Here is a 20,473-nt window from a genome sequence, read left to right as displayed (position 1 = left end):
ACATTTTAAACCTGCATCAGGACATCAATAAGCTGCTCCCAGACATTATAAACCTGCATCAGGATATCAATAAGCTGCTCCCAAACATTATAAATCTGCACCAGAACATCAATAAGCTGCTACCTAACATTATAAACCTGCATCAGGAATTCAATAGGCTGCTCCCAAACATTTTAAACCTGCATCAGGACATCAATAATCTGCTCCCAAACACGATAAACCTGCATCAGGACATCAATAAGCTGCTCCCTAACATTATCAACCTGCATCAGGACATCAATAACATGCTCCCGAACATTATAAACCTGCACTAGGACATCAATAACCTGCTACCTAACATTATAAACCTGCACTAGGACATCAATAACCTGCTACCTAACATTATAAACCTGCATCAGGACATCACTAATCTGCTCCCAAACATGATAAACCTGATTCAGGACATCAATGAGCTGCTCCCAGACATTATAAACCTGCATCAGGACATCAATAAGCTGCTCCCTAACATTATAAACCTGCACCAGGACATCAATAAGCTACTCCCAAACATTATAAACCTGCATCGGACATTAATAAGATGATCCCAGACATTATAAACCTGCATCAGGACATCAATAAGCTGCTCCCAGACATTATAAACCTGCATCAGGAATTCAATAGGCTGCTCCAAGACATTATAAACCTGCATCAGGAATTCAATAGGCTGCTCCAAGACATTATAAACCTGCATCAGGACATCAATAAGCTGCTCCCAGACATTATAAACCTGCATCAGGAATTCAATAGGCTGCTCCAAGACATTATAAACCTGCATCAGGACATCAATAAGCTGCTCCCTAACATTATAAATCTGCATCAGGGCATCAATAAGCCTCTCCCAAACATTATAAACCTGCATCAGGACATCAATAAGCTGCTCCCAGACATTATAAACCTGCATCAGGACATCACTAATCTGCTCCCAAACATGATAAACCTGCATCAGGACATCAATAAGCTGCTCCCAGACATTATAAACCTGCATCAGGAATTCAATAGGCTGCTCCAAGACATTATAAACCTGCATCAGGACATCAATAAGCTGCTCTCAAACATTATAAACCTGCATCAGGACATCACTAATCTGCTCCCAAACATGATAAACCTGCATCAGGACATCAATAAGCTGCTCCCAGACATTATAAACCTGCATCAGGACATCACTAATCTGCTCCCAGACATTATAAACCTGCATCAGGACATCAATAAGCTGCTCCCAGGCATTATAAACCTGCATCAGGACATCAATAAGCTGCTCCCAGACATTATAAACCTACATCAGGACATCAATAAGCTGCTCCCTAACATTATAAACCTGCATCAGGACATCAATAAGCTGCTCCCTAACATTATAAACCTGCACCAGGACATCAATAACCTGCTCCCGAACATTATAAACCTGCACTAGGACATCAATAACCTGCTACCTAACATTATAAACCTGCACTAGGACATCAATAAGCTGCTCCCTAACATTATAAATCTGCACCAGAACATCAATAAGCTGCTCCCAAACATTATAAATCTGCACCAGAACATCAATAAGCTGCTCCCAAACATTATAAACCTGCATCAGGAATTCAATAGGCTGCTCCCAAACATTTTAAACCTGCATCAGGACATCAATAAGCTGCTCCCAGACATTATAAACCTGCATCAGGATATCAATAAGCTGCTCCCAAACATTATAAATCTGCACCAGAACATCAATAAGCTGCTACCTAACATTATAAACCTGCATCAGGAATTCAATAGGCTGCTCCCAAACATTTTAAACCTGCATCAGGACATCAATAATCTGCTCCCAAACACGATAAACCTGCATCAGGACATCAATAAGCTGCTCCCTAACATTATCAACCTGCATCAGGACATCAATAACATGCTCCCGAACATTATAAACCTGCACTAGGACATCAATAACCTGCTACCTAACATTATAAACCTGCACTAGGACATCAATAACCTGCTACCTAACATTATAAACCTGCATCAGGACATCACTAATCTGCTCCCAAACATGATAAACCTGATTCAGGACATCAATGAGCTGCTCCCAGACATTATAAACCTGCATCAGGACATCAATAAGCTGCTCCCGAACATTATAAACCTGGATCAGGACATTAATAACCTGCCTCCGAACATTATAAACCTGCATCAGGACATCAATAACCTGCTCCCTAACATTATAAACCTGCATCAGGATATCAATAAGCTTCTCCCAGACATTATAAACCTGCATCAGGACATCAATAAGCTGCTCCCAGACATTATAAACCTGCATCAGGACATCAATAAGCTGCTCCCAGACATTATAAACCTGCCTCAGGACATCAATAAGCTGCTCCCGAACATTATAAACCTGCACTAGGACATCATTAACCTGCTACCTAACATTATAAACCTGGATCAGGACATCAATAACCTGCTCCCGAACATTATAAACCTGCACTAGGACATCAATAAGCTGCTCCCTAACATTATAAACCTGCACCAGGACATCAATAAGCTGCTCCCAAACATTATAAACCTGCATCGGACATTAATAAGATGATCCCAGACATTATAAACCTGCATCAGGACATCAATAAGCTGCTCCCAGACATTATAAACCTGCATCAGGACATCACTAATCTGCTCCCAGACATTATAAACCTGCATCAGGACATCAATAAGCTGCTCCCAGGCATTATAAACCTGCATCAGGACATCAATAAGCTGCTCCCAGACATTATAAACCTACATCAGGACATCAATAAGCTGCTCCCTAACATTATAAACCTGCATCAGGACATCAATAAGCTGCTACCTAACATTATAAACCTGGATCAGGACATCAATAACCTGCTCCCGAACATTATAAACCTGCACTAGGACACCAATAAGCTGCTCCCTAACATTATAAACCTGCATCGGACATTAATAAGATGATCCCAGACATTATAAACCTGCATCAGGACATCAATAAGCTGCTCCCAGACATTATAAACCTGCATCAGGACATCAATAAGCCTCTCCCAAACATTATAAACCTGCATCAGGACATCAATAAGCTGCTCCCTAACATTATAAACCTGCACTAGGACATCAATAACCTGCTACCTAACATTATAAACCTGGATCAGGACATCAATAACCTGCTCCCGAACATTATAAACCTGCACTAGGACATCAATAAGCTGCTGCCTAACGTTATAAATCTGCACCAGGACATCAATAAGCTGCTCCCAAACATTATAAACCTGCATCAGGAATTCAATAGGCTGCTCCAAGACATTATAAACCTGCATCAGGACATCAATAAGCTGCTCCCAGACATTATAAACCTGCACTAGGACATCAATAAGCTGCTCCCTAACATTATAAATCTGCACCAGAACATCAATAAGCTGCTCCCAAACATTATAAACCTGCATCAGGAATTCAATAGGCTGCTCCAAGACATTATAAACCTGCATCAGGAATTCAATAGGCTGCTCCAAGACATTATAAACCTGCATCAGGACATCAATAAGCTGCTCCCAGACATTATAAACTTGCATCAGGAATTCAATAGGCTGCTCCCAAACATTTTAAACCTGCATCAGGACATCAATAAGCTGCTCCCAGACATTATAAACCTGCATCAGGATATCAATAAGCTGCTACCTAACATTATAAACCTGCATCAGGACATCAATAAGCTGCTCCCAAACATTTTAAACCTGCATCAGGACATCAATAAGCTGCTACCTAACATTATAAACCTGCATCAGGACATCAATAAGCTGCTCCCAAACATTTTAAACCTGCATCAGGACATCAATAAGCTGCTCCCAGGCATTATAAACCTGCATCAGGACATCAATAATCTGCTCCCAAACACGATAAACCTGCATCAGGACATCAATAAGCTGCTCCCTAACATTATAAATCTGCACCAGAACATCAATAAGCTGCTCCCAAACATTATAAACCTGCATCAGGAATTCAATAGGCTGCTCCAAGACATTATAAACCTGCATCAGGAATTCAATAGGCTGCTCCAAGACATTATAAACCTGCATCAGGACATCAATAAGCTGCTCCCTAACATTATAAACCTGCATCAGGACATCAATAAGCTACTCCCTAACATTATAAACCTGCATCAGGACATCAATAAGCTGCTCCCGAACATTATAAACCTGGATCAGGACATTAATAACCTGCCTCCGAACATTATAAACCTGAATTAGGACATCAATAACCTGCTACCTAACATTATAAACCTGGATCAGGACATCAATAAGCTGCTCCCAGACATTATGAACCTGCATCAGGACATCACTAATCTGCTCCCAAACATGATAAACCTGCATCAGGACATCAATAAGCTGCTCCCAGACATTATAAACCTGCATCAGGACATCAATAAGCCTCTTCCAAACATTATAAACCTGCATCAGGACATCAATAAGCTGCTCCCTAACATTATAAACCTGCATCAGGACATTTATAACCTGCTCCCAAACAGTATAAACCTGCATCAGGACATCAATAAGCTGCTCCCTAACATTATAAACCAGCATCAGGACATCAATAACATGCTCCCGAACATTATAAACCTGCACTAGGACATCAATAAGCGCTCCCTAACATTATAAACCTGGATCAGGACATCAATAAGCTGCTCCCAGGCATTATAAACCTGCATCAGGACATCACTAATCTGCTCCCAAACATGATAAACCTGCATCAGGACATCAATAAGCTGCTCCCAGACATTATAAACCTGCACCAGGACATTTATAACCTGCTCCCAAACAGTATAAACTTGCATCAGGACATCAGTAAGCTGCTCCCTAACATTATAAATCTGCATCAGGACATCAATAAGCCTCTCCCAAACATTATAAACCTGCATCAGGACATCAATAAGCTGCTCCCTAACATTATAAACCTGCATCAGGACATCAATAACCTGCTCCCGATCATTATAAACCTGCACTAGGACATCAATAACCTACTACCTAACATTATAAACCTGGATCAGGACATCAATAAGCTGCTCCCTAACATTATAAACCTGCACTAGGACATCAATAACCTGCTACCTAACATTATAAACCTGCACTAGGACATCAATAAGCTGCTCCCTAACATTATAAATCTGCACCAGAACATCAATAAGCTGCTCCCAAACATTATAAATCTGCACCAGAACATCAATAAGCTGCTCCCAAACATTATAAACCTGCATCAGGAATTCAATAGGCTGCTCCCAAACATTTTAAACCTGCATCAGGACATCAATAAGCTGCTCCCAGACATTATAAACCTGCATCAGGATATCAATAAGCTGCTCCCAAACATTATAAATCTGCACCAGAACATCAATAAGCTGCTACCTAACATTATAAACCTGCATCAGGAATTCAATAGGCTGCTCCCAAACATTTTAAACCTGCATCAGGACATCAATAATCTGCTCCCAAACACGATAAACCTGCATCAGGACATCAATAAGCTGCTCCCTAACATTATCAACCTGCATCAGGACATCAATAACATGCTCCCGAACATTATAAACCTGCACTAGGACATCAATAACCTGCTACCTAACATTATAAACCTGCACTAGGACATCAATAACCTGCTACCTAACATTATAAACCTGCATCAGGACATCACTAATCTGCTCCCAAACATGATAAACCTGATTCAGGACATCAATGAGCTGCTCCCAGACATTATAAACCTGCATCAGGACATCAATAAGCTGCCTCCGAACATTATAAACCTGCATCAGGACATCAATAACCTGCTCCCTAACATTATAAACCTGCATCAGGATATCAATAAGCTTCTCCCAGACATTATAAACCTGCATCAGGACATCAATAAGCTGCTCCCAGACATTATAAACCTGCATCAGGACATCAATAAGCTGCTCCCAGACATTATAAACCTGCCTCAGGACATCAATAAGCTGCTCCCGAACATTATAAACCTGCACTAGGACATCATTAACCTGCTACCTAACATTATAAACCTGGATCAGGACATCAATAACCTGCTCCCGAACATTATAAACCTGCACTAGGACATCAATAAGCTGCTCCCTAACATTATAAACCTGCACCAGGACATCAATAAGCTGCTCCCAAACATTATAAACCTGCATCGGACATTAATAAGATGATCCCAGACATTATAAACCTGCATCAGGACATCAATAAGCTGCTCCCAGACATTATAAACCTGCATCAGGACATCACTAATCTGCTCCCAGACATTATAAACCTGCATCAGGACATCAATAAGCTGCTCCCAGGCATTATAAACCTGCATCAGGACATCAATAAGCTGCTCCCAGACATTATAAACCTACATCAGGACATCAATAAGCTGCTCCCTAACATTATAAACCTGCATCAGGACATCAATAAGCTGCTACCTAACATTATAAACCTGGATCAGGACATCAATAACCTGCTCCCGAACATTATAAACCTGCACTAGGACACCAATAAGCTGCTCCCTAACATTATAAACCTGCATCGGACATTAATAAGATGATCCCAGACATTATAAACCTGCATCAGGACATCAATAAGCTGCTCCCAGACATTATAAACCTGCATCAGGACATCAATAAGCCTCTCCCAAACATTATAAACCTGCATCAGGACATCAATAAGCTGCTCCCTAACATTATAAACCTGCACTAGGACATCAATAACCTGCTACCTAACATTATAAACCTGGATCAGGACATCAATAACCTGCTCCCGAACATTATAAACCTGCACTAGGACATCAATAAGCTGCTGCCTAACGTTATAAATCTGCACCAGGACATCAATAAGCTGCTCCCAAACATTATAAACCTGCATCAGGAATTCAATAGGCTGCTCCAAGACATTATAAACCTGCATCAGGACATCAATAAGCTGCTCCCAGACATTATAAACCTGCACTAGGACATCAATAAGCTGCTCCCTAACATTATAAATCTGCACCAGAACATCAATAAGCTGCTCCCAAACATTATAAACCTGCATCAGGAATTCAATAGGCTGCTCCAAGACATTATAAACCTGCATCAGGAATTCAATAGGCTGCTCCAAGACATTATAAACCTGCATCAGGACATCAATAAGCTGCTCCCAGACATTATAAACTTGCATCAGGAATTCAATAGGCTGCTCCCAAACATTTTAAACCTGCATCAGGACATCAATAAGCTGCTCCCAGACATTATAAACCTGCATCAGGATATCAATAAGCTGCTACCTAACATTATAAACCTGCATCAGGACATCAATAAGCTGCTCCCAAACATTTTAAACCTGCATCAGGACATCAATAAGCTGCTACCTAACATTATAAACCTGCATCAGGACATCAATAAGCTGCTCCCAAACATTTTAAACCTGCATCAGGACATCAATAAGCTGCTCCCAGGCATTATAAACCTGCATCAGGACATCAATAATCTGCTCCCAAACACGATAAACCTGCATCAGGACATCAATAAGCTGCTCCCTAACATTATAAATCTGCACCAGAACATCAATAAGCTGCTCCCAAACATTATAAACCTGCATCAGGAATTCAATAGGCTGCTCCAAGACATTATAAACCTGCATCAGGAATTCAATAGGCTGCTCCAAGACATTATAAACCTGCATCAGGACATCAATAAGCTGCTCCCTAACATTATAAACCTGCATCAGGACATCAATAAGCTACTCCCTAACATTATAAACCTGCATCAGGACATCAATAAGCTGCTCCCGAACATTATAAACCTGGATCAGGACATTAATAACCTGCCTCCGAACATTATAAACCTGAATTAGGACATCAATAACCTGCTACCTAACATTATAAACCTGGATCAGGACATCAATAAGCTGCTCCCAGACATTATGAACCTGCATCAGGACATCACTAATCTGCTCCCAAACATGATAAACCTGCATCAGGACATCAATAAGCTGCTCCCAGACATTATAAACCTGCATCAGGACATCAATAAGCCTCTTCCAAACATTATAAACCTGCATCAGGACATCAATAAGCTGCTCCCTAACATTATAAACCTGCATCAGGACATTTATAACCTGCTCCCAAACAGTATAAACCTGCATCAGGACATCAATAAGCTGCTCCCTAACATTATAAACCAGCATCAGGACATCAATAACATGCTCCCGAACATTATAAACCTGCACTAGGACATCAATAAGCGCTCCCTAACATTATAAACCTGGATCAGGACATCAATAAGCTGCTCCCAGGCATTATAAACCTGCATCAGGACATCACTAATCTGCTCCCAAACATGATAAACCTGCATCAGGACATCAATAAGCTGCTCCCAGACATTATAAACCTGCACCAGGACATTTATAACCTGCTCCCAAACAGTATAAACTTGCATCAGGACATCAGTAAGCTGCTCCCTAACATTATAAATCTGCATCAGGACATCAATAAGCCTCTCCCAAACATTATAAACCTGCATCAGGACATCAATAAGCTGCTCCCTAACATTATAAACCTGCATCAGGACATCAATAACCTGCTCCCGATCATTATAAACCTGCACTAGGACATCAATAACCTACTACCTAACATTATAAACCTGGATCAGGACATCAATAAGCTGCTCCCTAACATTATAAACCTGCATCAGGACATTTATAACCTGCTCCCAAACAGTATAAACTTGCATCAGGACATCAGTAAGCTGCTCCCTAACATGATAAACCTGCATCAGGACATCAATAAGCTGCTCCCTAACATTATAAACCTGCATCAGGACATCACTAATCTGCTCCCAAACATGATAAACCTGCATCAGGACATCAATAAGATGCTCCCAGACCTTATAAACCTGCATCAGGACATTTATAACCTGCTCCCAAACAGTATAAACCTGCATCAGGACATCAATAAGCTGCCCCCAAACATTATAAACCTGCATCAGGACGTCAATAAACTGCTCCCTAACATTATAAATCTGCATCAGGGCATCAATAAGCCTCTCCCAAACATTATAAACCTGCATCAGGACATCAATAAGCTGCTCCCGAACATTATAAACCTGCACTAGGACATCAATAACCTGCTACCTAACATTATAAACCTGGATCAGGACATCAATAAGCTGCTCCCAGGCATTATAAACCTGCATCAGGACATCACTAATCTGCTCCCAGACATTATAAACCTGCATCAGGACATTTATAACCTGCTCCCAAACAGTATAAACCTGCATCAGGACATCAATAAGCTGCTCCCTAACATTATAAACCTGCATCAGGACATCAATAATCCTCTCCCAAACATTATAAACCTGCATCAGGACATCAATAAGCTACTCCCTAACATTATAAACCTGCATCAGGACATCAATAAGCTGCTCCCGAACATTATAAACCTGGATCAGGACATCACTATTCTGCTCCCAGGCATTATAAACCTGCATCAGGACATCACTAACCTGCTACCTAACATTATAAACCTTTATCAGGACATCAATATCTGCTCCCGAACATTATAAACCTTCACTAGGACATCAATAACCTGCTACCTAACATTATAAACCTGGATCAGGACATCAATAATCTGCTCCCTAACATTATAAACCTGCATCAGGACATCAATAACATGCTCCAAAACATTATAAACCTGCATCAGGACATCAATGAGCTGCTCCCAGACATTATAAACCTGCATCAGGACATCACTAATCTGCTCCCAGACATTATAAACCTGCATCCGGACATCAATAAGCTGCTCCCTAACATGATAAACCTGCATCAGGACATCAATAAGCTGCTCCCGAACATTATAAACCTGCACTAGGACATCAATAACCTGCTACCTAACATTATAAACCTGGATCAGGACATTAATAAGCTGCTCCCGAACATTATAAACCTGCACTAGGACATCAATAACCTGCTACCTAACATGATAAACCTGCATCAGGACATCAATAAGCTGCTCCCAGACATTATAAACCTGCATCAGGACATCAATAAGCCTCTTCCAAACATTATAAACCTGCATCAGGACATCGATAAGCTGCTCCCAGACATTATAAACCTGCATCAGGACATTTATAACCTGCTACCTAACATTATAAACCTGGATCAGGACATCAATAACCTGCTACCTAACATTATAAACCTTCACTAGGACATCAATAACCTGCTACCTAACATTATAAACCTGGATCAGGACATCAATAATCTGCTCCCAAACATGATAAACCTGCATCAGGACATCAATAAGCTGCTCCCAGACATTATAAACCTGCATCAGGACATCAATAACCTGTTTCCAAACATTATAAACCAGCATCAGGACATCAATAACCTGCTTCCAAACATTTTATACCTGCATCAGGACCTCCATTAGCTGCTCCCAAACATTTTATACCAGCAACAGGAAATTGAGTCTATCAAAGTTCATGTGGGATTCAATGGCATTTTGAAGGGCAGCTCAGAACAGCTGAAGCATGTTCAACTTCCACCTGACTGTGCTGCTGCTCCAGTTTCAACTGTTCTGCCTTATTATTATTCGACCATGCTGGTCATTTATGAACATTTGAACATCTTGGCCATGTTCTGTTATAATTTCCACCCGGCACAGCCAGAAGAGGACTGGCCACCCCACATAGCCTGGTTCCTCTCTAGGTTTCTTCCTAGGTTTTGGCCTTTCTAGGGAGTTTTTCCTAGCCACCGTGCTTCTACACCTGCATTGCTTGCTGTTTGGGGTTTTAGGCTGGGTTTCTGTACAGCACTTTGAGATATCAGCTGATGTACGAAGGGCTATATAAATAAATTTGATTTGATTTGATTTGATTTGAAGATGGATTTTAAAGAACCGATTGGGTCTCTCCTTGACACCAACAAACACCCCATAATATCTGTCCCTCTGCCCTCCCTAAATCGTAGCAAAGAATGGTTCAGAATAAATTTATCCCTCTATAACTGGCTACCATTGCAGCTCTGTGGGAGGAACATTTATTGACATTTTTGATACCTAATGGAAATAAAGCTTGCGTTATAAGGAGGATGGGATCCACCCAAATAATTTGGGTTCCTGGATCCTTTCACAGTATTATAAGGCTGCTTTGAGACAATGACTTATCAATGACCCAAGCCCAGCTCAGTTAATCCGTACCATTGTGTTACTGAGTTGTCATAATGCTTTAGTAAATGTACATTATTCCAGGGGGCGTTGGAACACACAATGTAAGTAACCTAATTTATGTCCCTCTAACTGCCCTGAATGCCTCCGCTGATCCTACAGCTATTGTAAGTAGTAATCATGTGCCTATGAACCATAGTTATACTGTTAGAACTGAGGCAGTGTGCCATAGCAGGAATTCCACTGTGTGCATCTCACCCTGCACTAACATAAATAATATGAGCATGTCTACCTCTGCTAAGCTTCCCAGTAAAGCAATAAAAACAATCAAGAATCTCAGAAAAGTGCTAAAAGTAACCCATGTTAACAAATCTAGCTTAAGAAACAAGGTCAATGAAATCAATAATTTGCTAGTAACAGATGACATTTGAATTCTGACAATCTCTGAAACTCACTTAGATAATACCTGTGATGACACATTGGTAGCAATACATGGTTATAAGATCTACAGAAAAGAAAGAAATACAAAAGGTGTAGGTGTGGCCATTCATATTCAGAACCACATTCCTGTAAAGATTAGAGACAATTTAATGTTTAAAATAATGTTGAAGTATTATAGCTACAGCCATTTCTGGTGGGAAGCTGCTATAGACCACCAAGTGCTAACAGTCAGTATCTGGATAACATGTGTGAAATACTTGATAATGTATGTGATATCAACAGAGAGGCATATTTTTTCTGAGTGGTTTAAATATTGATTGGCTTTCATCAGGCTGCCCACTCAAGCGAAAGCTTCAAACTGTAACTAGTGCCTGCATCCTGGTTCAGGTTCTCAGTCAACCTACCAGGGTAGTTATAAACAGCAGAGGAATGAAATCAAAAACATTGTTCACATCTTTACTAATGATACAGAAATTAGCTTGACAAGCAGTATCCAAATCCGTCAGATGTAGTGATCACAATATAGTAGCCATATCTATGAAAACCAAAGTTCCAAAGGCTGGGACTACTATAGTGTATAAGAGATCATACAATATGTTTTGTAGTGATTCCTATGTTGTTGATGTAAAGAATATTTGTTGGTCTGTGGTGTGTAATGAGAAGCAACCAGACACTGTCCTTGACACATTTATGAAATTGCTTATCACAGCTACTAATAAGCACGCACCCATTAAGAAAGCGGCTGTAAAAACTGTTAAATTCCCGTGGATTGATGAGAAATTGAAACATTTTATGGTTGAGAGAGATGAGGCAAAAGAAATGGCAAATAAGTCTAGCTGTACAACAGATTTATATTTGTATTTATTATGGATCCCCATAACACGGCAGCATATACTCTTCCTGGAGTCCGGCAAAATTAAGGCAGTTATACAATTTTAAAAACATTACAATACATTCATTACAGAATACACAACACACTAAGTGTGTGCCCTCAGGCCCATACTCCACTACCACAAATCTACAGCGCAAAATCTATAGTACGTATGTTATCATGTGTATGTATGCATGTGTCTGTGCCTATGTTTGTGTTAATTCACATTCCCAGCTGTTCCATAAGGTGTATTTTGACCTGCTTTTTAAATCTGATTCTACTGCTTGCAGCAGTTATTTGATGTGGAATAGAATTCCATGTAGTCATGGCTCTATGTAGTACTGTGCACCTCCCATAGTCTGTTCTGGACTTGGGGACTGTGACGAGACCTCTGGTGGCATGTCTTGTGGGTTATGCATGGATGTTCGAGCTTTGTGCTAGTATTTTAAACAGACAGCTCGGTACCTTCAGCTTGTCAACACCTCTTACAAAAACAAGTAATGAGGAAGTCAATCTCTCTTCCACTTTGAGCCATGATAGATTGAGGTCTCTGTGTACTTTTAAGGACCAGCCATGCTGCCCTGTTCTGAGCCAACTGCAATTTTCCCAAATCACTCTTTGTGGCACCTGACCACACGACTGATCAGTAGTCCAGGTGCGACAAAACCAGGACCTGTAAGACCTGCCTTGTTGATAGTGTTGTTAAGAAGGCAGAGCAGCGCTTTATTATGGACAGAATTCTCCCCATCTTAGCTACTGTTGATTCAATATGTTTTGACCATGACAGTTTTGACAAAGTTGTCCTCCAACTAGGGCACACCGCCTCAGCGCTAACAGTGTAACTCTGGTTCATAGGCTCATGATTACTGCATACAATACCTGTAGGATAAACAAGTATTCGGTGCAATTAGGGGTACATAAATTAAGTTACTAACATTGTGTTTGCCAACACCCCTAGGATAATGTACATTTAATGCAGCATTTTGACGACTCATTGTCACAATGGTAGGGATAAACTGAGTTGGTCTTGGGTCATTGATAAGTCATTGTTTCAACGCAGCCTTGAAATGCGTGGACAGAGTCCACGAGTCAAGATGATTTGGATGGACTCCGTCATTCCTGTAGAATATCTTCTGTTTCCAGAAGGTGTCAAAGTTATCTATAAAAGTGACTCAAGCAGAGCTACAATAATTTGTGTAAGGCCGGGAGGCCAGTAGCCTGCTGAATCTTTGGCAAACATACTGCAAATTGAGAAATCATGTGACTAAACCGAATAAAAAGAAGAAACTGCACTATGAAACAAAGATAAATTAAATAAAGAATGATAGTAAAACGCTCTGGAGAACCTTAAAATCTCATTGGGATAGGCGTGCCGCTAGCGGGACACCTCGACAACATCCGGTGAAATTGCAGAGCGCCAAATTCAAATTAAATTACTATAAATATTTAACTTTCATAAAATCACAAGTGCAATGCATCAAAATAAAGCTTAACTTGTCAGATTTCAAAAAGGCTTTACTGTGAAAGCAAACCATGCGATTATCTGAGGACAGCGCCCCGCATACCAACACATGAAAACCAGGCAGGTGCGACACAAAAGTCAGAAATAGCGATATAAAAAATGCCTTACCTTTGATAATCTTCTTCTGTTGGCACTCCAAAAGGTCCCAGTTACATCACAAATGGTCCTTTTTTTTCGATAATGTCCTTCTTTATATCCATAAAAACTCAGTTTAGCTGGCGCGCTTCAGTCAATTATCTACTCAGTTTCCCTCCATCAAAATGAATCCCAAATGTTACTAATAAACTTTTCCAAACATGTCAAACAACATTTATAATTAAACCTTAGGTATCCTAATACGCAAATAAACTATACAATTTAAGACGGAGAATAGTATGTTCATTACCGGAGATAAATAAAAAAGAACGCGTTTTCCTCCACGCGCTTGGAAACACAACAGCCAAAATGGGAGCCACCTAGAAAAACTACCATTTCTGGGTCATTTTTCCAAAAAACAGCCTGAAACTCTTTCTAAAGACTGACATCTAGTGGAAGCCAGAGGAATTGCAATTTGGGAGGACTTGGGCTCATAATTATAGTACTAGCCATTGACAACAGTGGTAAGCTGAATTGTTTTTTGGGGGGGATGGTTTGTCCTTGGGGTTTTGCCTGCCATATAATTTATGTTATACTCACAGACATACTTTTAACAGTTTTAGAAACTTTAGAGTGTTTCCTATCTAAATCTAAATAAATTATATGCATATCCTAGCTTCTGGGCCTGAGAAACAGGCAGTTTACTTTGGTTACGCTTTTAATCCGGCGTGAAAATTCTGCCCCCTATCCTAATGAAGTTAAATGACATTTTGGGCAAAAAGGCAAACTCCGCTCCATCATTCATTGAATCAGATGGCTCACTCATCACAACACCCACTGATATTGCTAACTGTCAGAGCAGCTCACAGATTATTGCACCTGTACATAGCCCACCTATAATTTAGCCCAAACAACTACCTCTTTCCCTACTGTATTTATTTTGCTCCTTTGCACCCCATTATTTTTATTTCTACTTTGCACATTCTTCCACTGCAAATCTACCATTCCAGTGTTTTACTTGCTATGTTGTATTTACTTTGCCACCATGGCCTTTTTTTTTGCCTTTACCTCCCTTATCTCACCTAATTTGCTCACATCGTATATAGACTTGTTTATACTGTATTATTGACTGTATGTTTGTTTTACTCCATGTGTAACTCTGTGTCGTTGTATGTGTCGAACTGCTTTGCTTTATCTTGGCCAAGTCGCAATTGTAAATGAGAACTTGTTCTCAACTTGCCTACCTGGTTAAATAAAGATGAAATAATTTTTTCTTTTTAAAGAATTTAATTAAAGATCAGCAAACTTAGGCATGACATATCGGGCAACAAACGCTGACACTACACATCTAAGTATATCTGACCAAATTATGAAAGACAAGAATTGTAATTTTGAAATCCGTAAAGTCAGTGTGGAAGAGGTAAAAATATTATTGTTGCCTATCAACAATGACAAGCCACCGGTGTCTGACAACTTGGATGGAAAATGACTGAGGATAATAACGGACGATACTGCCACTCCTATTTGCCATATCTTCAATTTAAGCCTACTAGAAAGTGCGTGCCCTCAGGCCTGGAGGGAAGCAAAAGTAATTCCCCTACCAAAGAATAGCAAAGCCCCCATTACTGGCTCAAGTAGCCGACCAATCAACATGTTTCCAACCCTTAGTAAACTTTTGAAAAAATTGTGTTTGACCAGATACAATGCTATTTTACAGTAAACAAATTGACAACAGACTTTCAGCAGGCATATATGCAAGGACACTCAACAGGCACAGCACCTACACAAATTTCTGATGATTGGCGGAGATAAATTGATGATAAAAAGATTGTGGGGGCTGTTTTGTTAGACTTCATTGCGGCTTTTGCCATTATCGATCATGTCTGCTGCTGGAAAAACATATGTGTTATGACTTTACATGCCACTGGCTTTGAGTAAAGCCAGTGTGTCTTTATATGCGGATGACTCAACACTATACACGTCAGCTACCACAGCGACTGCAATGACTGAAACACTTAACACAGTGCTGCAGTTAGTTTCAGAATGGGTGGAAAGGAATAAGTTAGTCCTAAGTATTTCAAAAAACTAAAAGCATTGTATTTGGGACCAATCCCCTAAACAACTAAATCTTGTAATGAATAATGTGAAAATTGAGCAAGTTGAGGTGACTAAACTGCTTGGAGTAACCCTGGATTGTAAACTGTCATGGTCAAAACATATTGATACAACAGCAGCTAAGATGGGGAGAGGTCTGTCCATAATAAAGCGCTACTCTGCCTTCTTAACAGCACTATCAACAAGGCAGGTCCTACAGGCCCTGGTTTTGTCGCACCTGGACTACTGTTCAGGTGCTACAAAGAAAATTGCAATTGGCTCAGAAAAGGACAGCACAGCTGGCCCTTAGATGTGCATATAAATCTAACATTAATAATATGCATGTAAATCTCTCCTGGCTCAAAGTGGAGGAGAGATTGATTTCATTACTACTTGTATTTGTGAGAGAAATTGACATGTTTAATGCACCCAGCTGTCTGTTTGAACTGCTGATACACAGCTCGAACACCCATGCATACCCAACAAGACATGCCACCAGAGGTCTCTTCACAATCCCAATGTCCAGAAAAGACTATGGGAGGTGCACAGTACTACATAGAGCCATGACTACATGTAATTCTATTCCACATCAAGTAACTCATGCAAGCAGTAAAATTAGATTTAGAAAACAGATAAAAATACACCTTATGGAACAGCGGGACTGTGAAGCAACACAAACATAGGCACAGACACATGCATACAAACACACGATAACATACGCACTATACACAAACATACACATGGATTTTGTGTTGTAGATATGTGGTAGTAGAGTAGGGGCCTGAGGGCGCACACTTAATTTGTTGGGAAATCTGTTGTGAATGTATTGTAATGTTTTGTAAATTGTATAACTGCCTTAATTTTGCTGGACCACAGGAATGGGGATCCATAATAAATACAAATACAAATCCTTCAGCAATGTCCATCCAGAACAAGGATTAATGATGATCCACTCACACACACACACATCCAAGACCACTCTGAGTCTGTCTTGTGACTGACAATGATTGTGGTTCTGAAAAGAAAGAATAAATCAACTTCAATTGTAGCACTGATATGCATGACATGAAAGTACAAGATAGCATATAACATTGTAATAAGGCCATACATAAATGAACTAGTAAACAGGCTCCGTAAGCTAGAGCTCTTGTACATAAACAAATATACAGTGCCTTTGATATAATAACTCACTTCGTTCCCTACCGTCAAGGCGCGCATGCAGGGCTGTAGCCATAGGCAACCACCCACAAATTCCCAATGCAACCAACAATATTTTACTTTATACAGTGCATTTGGAAAGTATTCAGACCCCTTGACTTTTTCCAAATTTTGTTACGTTACAGCCTTATTCTAAAATTGATTTTAGAATAAGGTGTTTAGAAATTTGTGCTAATATATTGAAATTAAAAAACATTCAGACACTTTGCTATGAGATTTGAAATTGAGCTCAGGTGCATCTTGTTTCCATTGATCGTCCTTAATTGGAGACCACCTGTGGTAGATTCAATTGATTGGACATGATTTTCAAAGGCACACACCTGTCTATATAAGGTCCCACAATTGACAGTGTATGTCAGAGCAAAAACCAAGCCATGAGGTCGAAGGAATTATCAGTAGAGCTCCGAGACAGCATTGTGTCGAGGCATAGATCTAGGGAAGAGTACCAAAAATGTCTTCAACATTGAAGACCACAGTGGCCTCAATCATTCTTAAATTGAAGAAGTTTGGAACCACCTAGAGCAGGCCGTCCGGCCAAACTGAGCAATCGAGGGCTTTGGTCAGGAAGATGACCAAGAACCCGATGGTCACTCTTGACAGAGCTCTAGAGTTTCTCTGTGAAGATGGAAGAACCTTCCAGAAGGACAACCATCTCTGCAGCACTCCACCAATCAGGTCTTTATGGTAGAGTGGCCAGACGGAAGCCACACCTCAGTAAAAGGCACATGACAGCCCACTTGGAGTTTGCCAAAAGGCACCTAAAGACTCACACCACGAGAAACAACATTCTCTGGTCTGATGAACCCAAGATTGAACACTTTGGCCTGAATGCCAAGCTTCACGTCTGGAGGAAACCTGGCTCCATCCCTACAGTGATGTTTTTCAGCAGCAGGGACTGGTGCTAGTCAGGATCAAGGGAAAGATGAACTGAGCAAAGTACAGAGATATCCTTGATGAAAACCTGCTCCAGAGCGCGCAGGTCCTCAGACTAGGGGAATGTTCACCTTCCAACCGGACAACGACCCTAAGCACACAGCCAAGACAACGCAGGAGTGGCTTTTTGGACAAGTCTCTGAATGTCCTTGAGTGGCCCAGCCAGAGCCAGGACTTGAACCCGATCTAACATCTCTGGAGAGACCTGAAATTAGCTGTGCAGGTACGCTCTCCATCCAACCTGACAGAACTTGAGAGGATCTGCAGAGATGAATGGAATAAACTCCCCAAAAACAGGTGTGCCACGCTTGTAGTGTTATACCCAAGAAGAATTGATGCTGTAATCGCTGCCAAAGATGCTTCAACAAAGTACTGAGTAAAGGGTCTGAATACTTACAAAAATGTAATATTTCAGTATTGTGTGTAGGGTTGATGAGGATTTTTTTCCCTCATCAGTTTTAAAATAAGGCTGTAACATAACAAAAGATGGAACAAGTCAAGGGGTTTGAATACTTTCCCAAGGCACTGTATAGCAAATACAGCAATGTAAAAATGTCTACGAATATAACCCAGATTATAAACTGGGTGGTTCGAGCCCTGAATGTTGATTGGCTGACAGCCATTACATTGGTGAGCAGTTTTTAATAGCAATAAGGCACCTCGGGGGTTTGTGATATATGGCCAATATACCACAGCTAAAGGTGTTGCATCTTGCCTAAGAATAGCCCTTAGCCATGGTATATTGGCCATATACCACACCCACCCCCGTGCTTTATTGCTTAAATATAGCATGAGCTATATAAAAAATAATCTAGCATAGCACCATGCATGAGAAATGCTAACAAACGGGTAAATGCTAATAAGCATGCTAAATCCTAATACATTCTGAATTAAATTGTTAATGCTAGAACTAACGCTAGTGAGACCGCGAGCTAGCTAACACCCTCAATACAAATGGTAGTTATAACAATAGTTAACATTGAGCTCCGAAAACAACGAGACATAAACATCTTAAGGCACTTTAAGATGCAGGCACAATAAAATATCAGACAGCAAAAGTATTTTAACCACAGGAGAAAGACAAGTAGGATGGAAAACATGAAATGCTGTCAGTATGGTGAAAGTAAGTTTCTGACCGAAGCACTTTTCTGACATCTGCCCTGCTCGTGCTACACTGAACGTCCCAGGAATACTAACTGCTGATAGGCTAACATAATGCTGTCTGGCATGACCTTGACCAATAACAACTAAAGAAGTTTGGGTTTGTGAATAGGAGGCTGAACTGCCTATGTAGAAAGCACTAAATAGCTGACTGAAGCTGGCCATTTTTTACAATGGCCGTCTCAGTCACCAGATCTCAACCTAATTGGACACTTATGGGAGATTCTGGAGAGGCGCCTGAGACGTTTTCCACCACCATGAATAAAACACCAAATGATGGAATTTCTTGAGGAGGAATGATGTCGCATCCCTCCAATAGAGTTCCAAACACTTGTAGAATCTATGCCAAGGTGCATCGAAGCTGGTCTGGCTGGTAACGCCCTGTTAAAACCCTTTATGTTGGGGTTTCTTTATTTTGGCAGTTAATTGTATGTGTATAGGCAATAGGCCGAGGCCACGTTCAGTCGACAGATGTGAAACGTTGCAGATAGAAACGTCATAAATAGAACTGACGTGATTCCTGGCTACATGTCAGAAATGCATGTTTGATCTACATAATATCTATCTGAGTGTTCCACAAGATCGTATCCTGCCCTGGTATGGGATGGCACACTGACATGATGTCTTCTATGGTTCCCCAGACCCCAGAGACTCTGACTGGCCTTACCAAAGCAAAGCAGCCCTACAGGGAGAGCCTCGAGTGGCTGAAGGGCCAGCAGATTGGCTTGGGGGCCTTCTCCTCCTGCTACCAGGCCCAGGACGTGGGCACTGGCACCTTGCTGGCAGTCAAACAGGTGAGAAGAGGAGACACACAAGGCAATCAGAGATCCTATCCTAGGGCTGATTCTCCTATGATGAATTCCAAACAACCCCTATGTACTCCTGTTGATATGATAGAAATGGATAGGTATGAGCAATATTGTGAAAATTCATCCTAGCCGTTCAGAGGGCAAGGGGGACCTATTACCATATTTTCTATACCG

At 40.7% G+C, this 20,473-nt stretch overlaps 1 protein-coding gene across 2 annotated transcripts in view; it reads left to right on the top strand.

The window, feature by feature from the left end:
- Positions 1-20,473, top strand: part of LOC112230734 (mitogen-activated protein kinase kinase kinase 1) — a 166,685-nt gene that overhangs the window by 128,866 nt on the left and 17,346 nt on the right. For both annotated transcript variants that reach the window (XM_024396986.2, XM_024396985.2), the window contains exon 15: positions 20,132-20,284. In XM_024396986.2, the coding sequence (XP_024252754.1) occupies positions 20,132-20,284 (153 nt within the window). The remainder of the gene's footprint in view (positions 1-20,131; positions 20,285-20,473) is intronic.

The sequence above is a fragment of the Oncorhynchus tshawytscha genome, linkage group LG33 (assembly GCF_018296145.1).
Source record: "Oncorhynchus tshawytscha isolate Ot180627B linkage group LG33, Otsh_v2.0, whole genome shotgun sequence".
Lineage (NCBI taxonomy): Eukaryota > Metazoa > Chordata > Actinopteri > Salmoniformes > Salmonidae > Oncorhynchus > Oncorhynchus tshawytscha.
Note: the sequence above shows the minus strand (reverse complement) of the source record. Positions and strands in the feature narration are given on the sequence as shown.